The sequence below is a fragment of the Aspergillus caelatus genome (genome assembly GCF_009193585.1).
Source record: "Aspergillus caelatus strain CBS 763.97 unplaced genomic scaffold BDV27scaffold_192, whole genome shotgun sequence".
NCBI classification, from domain to species: domain Eukaryota; kingdom Fungi; phylum Ascomycota; class Eurotiomycetes; order Eurotiales; family Aspergillaceae; genus Aspergillus; species Aspergillus caelatus.
This window is the reverse complement of record NW_022475455.1, coordinates 26,980-38,258: the sequence shown is the minus strand read 5'-3', so window position 1 is coordinate 38,258 and position 11,279 is coordinate 26,980. Positions and strand designations below refer to the sequence as shown.

The 11,279-nt window shown below is 47.6% G+C and overlaps 4 protein-coding genes across 4 annotated transcripts; 3 read left to right on the top strand and 1 right to left on the bottom strand.

Annotated features, from left to right (window-relative positions):
• The first annotated feature begins 174 nt into the window (after positions 1-174).
• BDV27DRAFT_133787 (Zn(II)2Cys6 transcription factor) lies at positions 175-1,560 on the top strand. Its single transcript, XM_032068166.1, has one exon. It carries the CDS (start codon positions 235-237, stop codon positions 1,390-1,392), a length of 1,158 nt encoding a protein of 385 aa, XP_031924014.1. The 5' UTR covers positions 175-234; the 3' UTR covers positions 1,393-1,560.
• A 1,673-nt stretch (positions 1,561-3,233) lies between these two features.
• Positions 3,234-6,874, top strand: BDV27DRAFT_148262 (putative pectate lyase; the record flags this gene model as incomplete). Its single annotated transcript, XM_032070885.1, has 10 exons — positions 3,234-3,529; positions 3,586-3,767; positions 3,822-4,005; positions 4,054-4,113; positions 4,163-4,599; positions 5,147-5,227; positions 5,323-5,524; positions 5,626-6,063; positions 6,132-6,224; positions 6,259-6,874. 10 exons carry the CDS (start codon positions 3,234-3,236, stop codon positions 6,872-6,874), a joined length of 2,589 nt encoding a protein of 862 aa, XP_031924013.1.
• Positions 6,875-7,394: 520 nt separating this feature from the next.
• On the bottom strand, positions 7,395-7,993 carry BDV27DRAFT_148261 (Ribonuclease/ribotoxin; the record flags this gene model as incomplete). The annotated part of the gene is made up of 2 exons (XM_032070884.1): positions 7,395-7,799; positions 7,883-7,993. The coding sequence occupies 2 exons, from the start codon at positions 7,991-7,993 to the stop codon at positions 7,395-7,397; spliced, it is 516 nt and encodes a 171-aa protein (XP_031924012.1).
• An 834-nt stretch (positions 7,994-8,827) lies between these two features.
• BDV27DRAFT_133785 (uncharacterized protein) lies at positions 8,828-9,941 on the top strand. The gene is made up of 2 exons (XM_032068165.1): positions 8,828-9,355; positions 9,461-9,941. Exons 1-2 carry the CDS (start codon positions 8,860-8,862, stop codon positions 9,904-9,906), a joined length of 942 nt encoding a protein of 313 aa, XP_031924011.1. The 5' UTR covers positions 8,828-8,859; the 3' UTR covers positions 9,907-9,941.
• Positions 9,942-11,279: the final 1,338 nt, after the last annotated feature.

The following is an 11,279-nucleotide window of genomic DNA, read 5'->3' as shown; positions in this document are numbered from 1 at the left end:
AAAACCATGCCTAAAAAGGCATAGTTTACGGGGCTGATGCCAAGAATTGGCCTCCTTCGAAGAATCTCCGAAGTATCGATAGACTTGATACTCTCCAGTCTCCACTTCCCGACCCCGATAAGCCACATTGTTGGAAGCTGGTCGTTCGATCCCAGACAGATTTGACGTTCACCCTTTCTTTAAGCGAGGTGCCTGTCACCCCAACAAGGAAGGCGTCTAGAACTGATCGAAGCCATGCCGTCGCGACGGTCTCACACCAAATCCCACCATGGTTGCACTCAATGTAAACAGCGTCGAATCAAGTGTGACGAAGCTCGCCCTAGTTGTGGCTCCTGTCGAAAAAAGCAAATCGTCTGTGCCTTTCTTAGCCAGGTACCGTTACCCATAAACCCACTGCAACAGTATCCGCCGCAGTTAAGTAGCCCCAGCCCGGGGTTGCACTCCGCTGCAACAATTCCGCTGCTGGATCTCGAACTCCTGCACCATTGGCACACGACTACAGCCGCATCTTTAGCGCACAATAACTCAATCCAAGACTTGTTTCGCATTACTGTCCCGGATGTGGCCCTATCCTATCCGTTCTTGATGCACAGCCTGCTGGCTGTCTCGGCTTTGCATATTGGACACAAATGCCTACCGGAGCGCCGACGGAAATACACAGAAGCGGCCATTAGACACAACGATCTCTCTTTAACACTATGCACACCACTCCTCAGTAACGTGACATCGGAAAACTGTCATGCCCTGTTCGCCTTTTCGTGTCTTGTTGTTATCTTCGCTTATGCTGCAGAACATCCAACATCTTCCTTGGATACCCTGGATGAAGGCGACGTGGTTAAAGTCTTCAAGTTGGTCCGCGGAGCGGGCTCCATAGTGGGCCAAGCTCGTCCCTGGATCGAACAAGGTGAAATGCGCCAGTTGCTCGGTGCAGGTCGCAACTTACGGCAGGCATCTGCAAAGAGGCATGCCCACGAGCTGTATGCTCGATTAGAGGAGATAATAGAGCAACATACGAACGTTTCGTCGCATGATCGAAAGGTGGGCGCCACACTTTCCTCATCTCTCGAACATTTACGTGACGTGCTCAGACGGTGCACTACACTAGAAGATCCGGGTGCCCTTATGGCGTGGCCTGTCATGGTGCCTGCGGATTATCTCGACCTTCTATTGCAAGGAGAACCGACGTCTTTCGTGATACTTGGTCACTATGGAGTAGCGTTGGAGTTGTTAAAGGATGAGTGGTGGCTAGATGGCTGGGGTGAATTCTTAGTGAATCTTGCTTTGAAACGCTTGGGTACTGAAGCAAAGTCGAAGATGGTACGGTGTTTGGAGTTGCTCAGAGCAGATAGAGCGGAAAGAGCAGCTGGAGGTAACTCAACTGGGTGTTCATAAATGCATTATTCGGGACCTCCGTCTCATAGAATTTTCGTTTGATATGAATACGTGCTTCTGCTGAATTTAACGATCATTTTTTTTCGTTTTTTGAATCTCGATGTATGATCTAGACGTTGCATTTGGAATATGCTTGACGATGTGGATTGTCTTCTCAGCCCTTTGCTTATCGGTTCCACAACGATATTCACTTTTCTTCAGCTTTCCCATTTGCATGAATCATTGCCAAACTGAAATATGGATATTTATATAAATAAAAGAAAAGAAACGAAAATTTGCTGACAACTACTGGGTGTGAGTAGTGACCACGTCGTAGGACTTGATTGTATCACAAAGTAGCTATTGTGTCGCATCGGCTATACCAAAGACAGACTAGTGTGTAACAAACTACAACAAGCCAGCTTATGCTAGGCCAAGAAAGGCATAGACCACCTTGCATGTACCGAGAGAATAGTTAGCTAGCAGTTTCCAATGAATCCCTCGAATCATGCTTCAGCAAGTGATAGCCTTTAATCTTGACCAAACCATAAGCTACCGCTACAAGCTCGTGATATGTCTCGATACTTCCACGCAGAGGTCAAGACAAAACCGTTTTCTGATCAACCCGAGACCCAAGCAGCTCATACGTGAACCTCCGAGGGACAACCGTCTATACACTTGGGTGATCTTTGACGGTAACCTAGCTTTAACTTCAACTAGCGCATCGAGATAATGTTGATAAGGCCACCTATATACTGTGCTGATTTGAAGGTTGGACTAGATGATCTACATACTTCCAACCTAAACGTTTACATCGAAAGCTTATCTGACATCGCACAGGCCTCCACTAGGCATGCAATTTTTGCGTCACAGACTACACGCATATCCAGTGGAATGGGAAACCATGCCATTCGATTATTTGGAAATGATTGGACACCTTAGGCGTCTCTATAGGGTGATTTCAATGGCATTTACTTTTCAGCATATGTCTTAGTCAGAAGACAAAAATAATAGTTGCACAGCATTTGAAACTTCTGCATATTCTATGCGTCTCCAGAGCAATAGCTGAATGAGTTGCTTGAGATACAGACTACCTGCAGGGCCAACTTGCACCCACCACCATAATTTATGCTCACGCATCTATGCCAGGAATATCCTGTAAGCAGCATGCATCGCCGAACATGAAAACCGGGAACGGTTGTATCAGGGTTTATCGACCACGTCGCATTTATTTCCGTCGGTATATGATAGGAAGTACCTATTTCTCGAGGAAACGTGATGCTGGAAGTGACTATACAGAGCATAGTCAAGCCAACAGAAAGAAATGAATCGGTATTTGTATAACAAGGGTATGGGCCTGTGAGATGGATTTCTGGATTATATGTGTATTACTATGAGGGGATATTGCAGGACTGTGATACCAGAGCAAGCTAGCGACGATCTGCTATAATCTTCATACACATTTGAATTGTGCAACCCTGAAATGACAGAAAACTAAACCAAGCCCCAAAAGAAGGCCTATCAGCAAGATCGGGGAAAATGGAAGGGTGAAGCAAATTTCTCGGGCCTCCACGAGGCCATGCGACAGGTCCCGAAAAGAGTCATTTTCCGGCCGGCCAACCCATTGGCGCAATTTATCATCTTCATTAACCGATGACAGACTCGCTGCCGAGCAGTTCCGTCCTTACCGTGAAACGCCGGTGAAAAGTCCCGCTCCGGGAATGAAACGATCGACATGCTTGGCTAGACATGTAATCTCCGAGCCACTTAGATTTTCCAGCAATGAGGGAAGTCTTGGCACGCCTTTATGTACCGAGTTGTTTTCCTGTCCAGACTGCCGCAAACCCAGAGGCTCAGCCAAAATGAGATACCATATTGTATACGCACTTTCTGCTGTGGTCCCGCTCTGTGCAGCGGCCGATATCTACGTCTCCCCGTCCGGGTCAGATACCGCCGCGGGAACGATCGACGCGCCTCTTCTATCGATCCAATCGGCGGTTGATAAAGCGACAGCTGGTTCTACTATTTATCTTCGTGAGGGGACCTATTCTCCAACAACGAACATTCAGATCACCAAGAGTGGAACGGCATCTGCTCCGTATGTTCTTCGGGCCTATGACGGTGAAAAGGTCACAATTGATGGGGAGGAACTTCCGGGGTATGTTATGCTTCTATATTTTGGTATTGCTTTCTGTGACTTACCGGGATGAATAGAACCCCGGCGGAGCTGGATGGATCGCTTGCCAATGACGACCGAGGAATCTTGCATATCCAAGATGCCGAGTACTGGGAGTTCTATGATCTTGAATTGATCAATGGCCCGTATGGCGTTTATGCGCGCGATTCTTCTAACAACCACTACGAGCGTATTATTACGAGGGAGAACTATGAAACTGGTAGGTAGCGTATATACTATGGCTGTCTGAAAGCTATGCTAATATATTCCATAGGCTTCCAGCTCGAAGGCGCATCCTCTAACAACAGCGTCTACTACCTCGACTCATACCTCAATCGGGACCCGCGCAAGAACGGAGAGAGCGCTGACGGGTTTGCCTGCAAAGAAGGCTCTGGTGAGGGCAATGTGCTTCGAGGAGCGAGACTGTGGAACAATGTCGATGACGGCTTGGACCTATGGTATGCAGTAATTGGTGTTTTGTGGAGAGCTTTTGCTAACCGTCGCAGGGAATTCAAGTCGGCCGTGACGATTGAGGACACCATTTCGTACGGTAACGGTTACAACAGGTACTGGTTACCTATCTCTGCCTGACAGGAGTTACGCTAATAATTCTAGATGGGGCTTCTCACCATTTGAAGGTGACGGCAACGGTTACAAGCTTGGTGGCGGTGACGATGCTGATATCGGGCCGGCCAACCACGTTATCACCAACTGTATCGCGTTCGGAAATTCCAAGGACGGCTTCACCGATAATTCTCAACCAGGTGATTTCACTCTGACAAGAAACACGGCCTGGAACAATGCCAAGGTAGGCTTCAAGTTCGGCACGGCTGTGGCCACGTTGAGCAAGAATATTGCGGCGGAGAATGGAGAGACTCCTACTTCCTTGAGTGAGGAGCAGGTGTCCACAGAAAACTCATGGGACGGTAGCGAATCCTGGAGTAATAGTAGCTTTGTCTCTGTTGATGCGACCTTGGTTCAAGGAGCGCGCAACGCAGATGGAACGATTGATCCTAGCGACTTTTTGTTGCCCAAGTCTGGGGAGGAAATTGGTGCTACGACGGCTTGGTAGATATACTCGGGTACCGTTCGACTGTTTATTGGATCAATATGTATGTATTTATAATTCATTGAAATAGTAGAGATCTATTCATTTGTCCCAGAACAAGGTCCCTGTAGAATTCTCTCCGGAGTAGTAACTCCCCATGCATCCAGAGACATATATTGCGGGGCTTATCTTTTATGGCTCTATTTTATTTCTGACGTCTATGGCTAAAATTCTACGACTCCAAAAATACTTTTCAATCCTTGCTAGTCACAAACCGCATACTCAATTCTGCATAATTATCATCCCACCATGCGGGGTACCTCCAGGCACCAAAACACTGATACCATCCCGAGACCAAATGAACACTTGATGGGCTCCCGATGGCGTGAGCAAGCAACACAATAACACAATCACCACCCACTCCAAAAGCACACAACGGACAGAAGTCCGACATTGACCATAAATGTATAAGAAGGTATCCTAGAGTCCCTCAAAAAATAAATCTGCCCTCGCCCTCAATTGACTTCTCACATTATACCCCAACAACCAAGCCAACATGACCAAAACCACAGAAAAGAAATCATGGATCCTCAATGCCTTTGCGATGTTTTCGCCTGGGCATTTATCGCCTGGTAAGACATATTTCATGTTGGATATATCTCATCTACCCCGCATTCGTCAACGCCTGAGATTCTGTTGCTGTGCGCTGACCAATTGTCTCGATTAGGGCTATGGAAACATCCGAAAGATCGCGCTGGTGATTTCCTCGATCTGTCGTATTGGATTGAGTTAGCGAAAGTTTTGGAGAAAGGCAAATTCCATGGATTGTTTCTGGCAGATCATCTCGGGATCTACGATGTGTATAAAGGTCCGGGGAATAGAGAGCCTGCGTTGTTATCGGGGGCGCAATTCCCTATTGGGGATCCATTGTAAGCATTCCACTCTCTTTCCAAAAAAAAAAAAAAAAAAAAAGAAAAAAAGAAAAACAGAAAAAAAGGCTATATGACGAATGTACCACTAATTTTAACAGCCTCCTAATCTCAGCAATGGCCTCTGTAACCACATCTCTCTCTTTCGGCATAACTGCATCCACCACATACGAAACCTCGCCATACGCGTTGGCTCGCAAGTTCTCAACCTTAGACCACCTTACCCACGGTCGCGTGGGATGGAACATTGTCACCTCATTCCTGGATAGTGCAGCGAAGGCATACGGAATGGACGAGCAGATTCCTCACGATGAACGATATGCGCGCGCGGACGAGTATATGGAGCTTACTTACAAGCTATGGGAAGGAACATGGCGCGACGGAGCAGTTGTCAAGGATCCGAAGACAGGTGTTTATAGTGATCCTAGCCAGGTGCGCGCTATTGAGCATCATGGGAAGTATTTCAAGAGTACGGCTGCGAGTCAGTTGCCTGCCTCGAGGCAGAGGACGCCGTTGCTTTTTCAGGCGGGAGCTTCTTCGTGAGTTTCTTTTTCTGCTTTCTCCTTTATCTTACCAAAGTGATGGCTAATAGGTGGTATTCCGATAGCGCTGGTAAGCGATTCGCTGCTAAACATTCCGAAGTGATGTTCCTACCTGGCCTGGAGCCGGAGAAAACCAAGGCAGTGGTAGATGATATGCGGTAAGATGCTATATCCCTTTACCCCAGACACGAGACTGACAAACAACAGAAAGCAACTAGCCGAAGTAGACCGCCCAGCAGACAGCATCAAATTTATCGCCGGGATCCTCGTCATAGTCGACGAGACGGACGAGAAAGCCCAAGCCAAATACGAAGAGTACCTAGCCCAATCCGACCTCGAAGGCGTTGCGACACTCTTCGGCGGCTGGACCAGCAACGACCTATCCAAGTTCGACGACGACGAGGACTTCTCTTTCACTGCCGTTGGGGGAATCCAGTCTCTGATCTCGAGTTGGTCGAAAACTGTTCCGAACTCTAACGGGTTGAAATGGACGAAACGTCGCGTTCTGCAGGAATTGGCGCTGGGTGGGGCCCATCCTCGGGCTATTGGATCACCGAGTACGGTGGCGGATATTCTGCAGCGGTGGGTTGATGTTGCAGGTGTTGATGGCTTTAACTTCTCGTATGCGGTTTCGCCGGGGACATTTGAGGATATGATTGAGTATCTGTTTCCGGAGCTGAGGAGGAGGGGGGTCATTTGGGATGATTATGAGGTGAAGGGTGGATCGGCCAGAGAGAACTACTTTCAGGATGGGCTAGGGTCGAGGCTGCGTGAGGGTCATCCTGGGACGGAGTATACTTGGAACTGATGTCTTTGCCATTGCATAAAATTATGTCAAATATCCAGTAAGCAGCACATAGTAAATTTGGCATTATGCTACAAGCAGATCACAAAGCAAAACGCAGCGCTTCTACACTGGTCTGCGGGAAGACTAGAAATGATGTATTTGCTCTCTTGTTTAGTGTCTGACGACATCGTGAGAGTGCTTTTAGCCAAAGAAATACATAGAAAAAATAAGAGCCAAAGGAAATAACTTAATCTAAAAAGCTATAAGTGAACTTAATGATCTCTGAGAATATATTACAAGCCACAGAATCCAAGGGCAGAGCATGCATATCGCTATGAAGACCTTAGACAGATATTATAGCATAAAATTGGAAATCAATCGTCACCACCCCTTCTTACACGGGCTATGTATCATAAAAACCTACATAGCATCCCCAGTGTCAGTAATTGTATTATTGCATGCCAGGCGCAATGTGTGCATAGTGAAGGCAGGCTCAAGGAATCTTACCGTGCTGTAATTTCCAGACACGTCCAGAAATCATCTACTGGCACAGCCGGAAGTCGCCAGAGCCAGAGAAATCCTTTGACACTTTCTTATGGATCATGGCTCCACAGTAATGAAGAGCACCATTCAAGTTGCTGTAGACAAGTCGGATAGGAGTCTTCTGTTGGTCCTTCTTCTTCTTTGCGGGGTCCCACTCCTTGGCCTTCGAGGTCGTCCAATAGACTGGGTACTCAAGCATGCGCGTCTTGCTGTTACACTTGTTCGCCTCTAGAGGAATATGCGCCCAGAGCTCTTCCTTGTCTCCAAAGGGATGTGGGTAGTCGCTCTTAGAAGAGTCGGTGGTCCACCCAATCTTTTTAGCCAGTGCTTGGGCCTTTGCAACATCCACCTCAAATGTCTTTACATTGCTTCCGTTCTCATCCGGCTTGCACACGACCTTGGCCTGTATATTTGAAGACAAAGTCAGCCATCATCCTGAGCGCTGTAGTGGTGAAAGTGCAAGGTGGACGATGGGAAAGAACTTACAGCCCGCGCCTCCAGGTTCGTGCTGACGATTTCTTCGCCGACATCTGTTGGAGCTGCAAGGATGGGAGATACAACGAGAGCCAGAGCCAGGGTCGCTTTGGTGAGCTGCATTTTGTTTGATGCGATTGGTATCAAATATGGAATACTCTGACGAGCGAGAAGTACTCTGTTGATGATTTTAGTATTGAGGTTGAGCTCGGCGTGTAGCTGACTTTATATGCCATTCAGGTGCTGTTCTCTATCGGTCTATTCTTGGTTAGAATGTTACTCACCACCTTTAGCACAAGCTGCAGGATTTACGGAAGATCCTTTTTACGACCCTATAGAGCCAATTGTATGTTCTGTATTGAGTTTTCTTCCATAAATCATCAGACCTAAGGGGGCCAAAAACAAGAGCTATGCTCTACTGGGGTATTTTCACGGTCTGAGGTTTAGGATCTGAAGCTTGCTCAGATTAAAGCCTCGTATATTTGGGTAGGATGTTACATTGCTTCTACACCAGGATTGATATGCTGTCAGTTTGTGTAATGACAATACCAACAGTGTTTCTTATCGGCAATCCCGCTGTGATCTGCACGACTCGCGTTCAATGTGGACCGCTGCAAGGGACAAAATAAGTCAGTATCGGCGTCGTTCCATGTGCTACCCCTGTCTACAGTGCCGATCTGCTTCTAAGCCTCTGTTGTTGGTGCAGTCAATAAATCTGGTTGTAAAAGATGCCCCCACAAATACCACCTTCCTGAGCTGGCTTAGTTTCAGACCCGGAAAGCTCATGAGAGCAGGATTCCTGCCTGGGGCGAGTCCGCAGATCGTGTTTGTTTCACCTTCAAAAAGTCGGCCGTAAACCAACTTCCGTTCTAACCACGTGACACTCTCCGATATACCCATCATTGCTGCCGCGGTTCTACTACCTTTTACATCAATCAATTACTCCCGAACTAGTGAGCAGCCTAAAGGTAACCTTCTCGTCCTACAACATGGTGTCCGACAACAAAGCGTTTGAGCCACTGGATATCAAGCTCTTTGCGCCTCATGATGATGAGGAAGACCTCTTCTTCAAGAACTTACTCTTGTCCCTTGTAGGGGGAGAAATCACCCCTGACCAGGCCGCCAATGATCTGGATAAATGGATTGTCGAGAAAGCCAACAAGGATTTTGAAGAGCGGAAGAAATACCCAGACCCGTGGAATGTACCCTCGCCAGAAGACCCATCATGTGTAGCACCAAATCCGAGTGGCCTGATTACTTGTTTTTTCGAATCCTTCGTGCGGTTAGGTTCGGCATTTCCACCCGGCCACACTGGCCAGGACAGACTGATTCAATTCTTGGAGGCCCTGAGGGCTATGCCTATGCATGAAGTCCCCAACTATCTTCCCAATGACCCCCCGGAAGACTGGTACCACTTGCTCGAGTTGTGGCCGTTTGGGGCCAGTTGGTTGGGTTTGACTGAGGTATTCCGTACAGAAGCAGAAGGTACATTCCTTTCTTTTACAGTCCCCTTTTCATTCAATGGTACCGATATTTTAAACCGATGGGGCTTAACTAACTGTCTGTCTCCCTGTTGTGCAATTTAAACAGACTGTGGCTATCCATATGCTACCTTTGCAACTCTCGGAAGTGACATGCAAGTAGGATGGCGCAACTGGCAATCATTCCTGGCACGCATTACAGCCTTAGGCTTTGTTGACTGCAGCTTTCTCTGCTCGTTGGAAGGAATCCTGCCCCAGTCGATATTGCTAGCCGATAGCAGGATTTCAGGAGATGTAATTGGCGGGGCGCAGTGGATTCTCCAACCAGACTCTGGAGCATATGTTTATCGGCAGTGCAAAGCGGTGGAGAAGGTTTCGGAGTTGGATTCCAGAGCGATGTGGAGCTTGGAAAGATGGAGGCAATGGAAGGTTCGATTGGCAAGTGTTTCAAGCGATACTAGATTCGCTCCTGAAGTCCGAGAGATTGCCAAATCGGCTGTTGATCGGATGGTCAAGTTAGATACAGAGGACTGCTCTGTAGCGGGTTCTGTATAACTCCCGAACGTCCGCAACAGCTTAGAAGAATACACATTAAGAACTACATAGAACTACATATGAATTATAGATTATGATTCTATGAATTATTGCTTAAGGGGGCGGCGGGTAGATTGCTCTAAGCTAACCGTGCCCACAGACGAGAAATAATACGGAGGTATAACCATTATCGACATGCTGTTAAATGTTAGATTGCAGTTGGGGCCATAAAGATGAAGAGTAGGCTGTTCAACGGTGTGAAATGGCGCAGTGCCCGGGATGGCGCTTTGGCCCCCAAGGGGGCTACGTATTCCTACACATGCGGCATGGTAACAGGATCCCTAGATGATACTGTGGAGTACGTATACACTCCCCCGAAATAGAGGAACACTGATCGGCACTCCCAAGCTCCATCATGCTCCATTATGAAACGCAATATGAATTAGCGAAAGCTCAGATGGCTACAAGCGAGGCATTAGGTAGGCATGAAAGCTTCAATGAAGTCGAATACTGGTAGTCGAGATCCATAGATAACACGTTACAGTGGTCATACAATGACCCTGCGCCTCTTTTGGATAAACTAATGCGTAGGAACAACCTCCAGACCAAGCCTACAAAATAGCTAAAGTAGTCTAAAACTCAAATATATCTGTAAATAACAGAACATGACTCTCAGCAACATGCCATACTACAGTATTTCTGATCTGTAAAGGGCCCTGGCACCACCACCACCAACCGCACAACCCGCTAAACCTAGTAGTTGGAGACTAAAGTCATTAAAAAAGTGGTTTTATTGGTTGAAGACACAGCCTCTTGTAGATCATCAGGTCACCCGAATTAAGTGCTGGACTTCATGTTTCTAGACCCGCATACGCAGCCTGTACTCCATGGGGAACCATAGCATAGCGTGTATCGACTTTGAAACTCCACTGGCTGCGCACCTCCGCTTCATCGGCAAACCCGATAGCATCGGCAAGCTGCCGAGTACCACTACCACTTCGGGAGCTAACCGACCTAACGCTTTCAATTTCCCCTACCTCGGCCCATCCCGTCGCCCAGATTCTCGAGTGGGACTCGCTAGTCTGCAACGAAGGCTCTCCGATCGATTACTTATGGAAATGAAACAAAACACGATCCGGGGCGAGCGGCACATGTGCCACTCCATCGAAGCCATTGGTCCGCGCCAACGATCCCTTAACCACATCCATTGTCTAAATGGGATAGATCCATGACCCAGAAAAGCTAAATCCAGATTTAGGTTGGGTTTAGATCGAGGTCTTCGGCCCAGCTTTGGTTCCTGGGTTCCTGGGTTGGACGCAGCGTGGGTATCAAAGCGCAATAGCCAGTACAGCGGGGAACCTGTACCGCTCTAAGGACATCACAAGCAACAATTT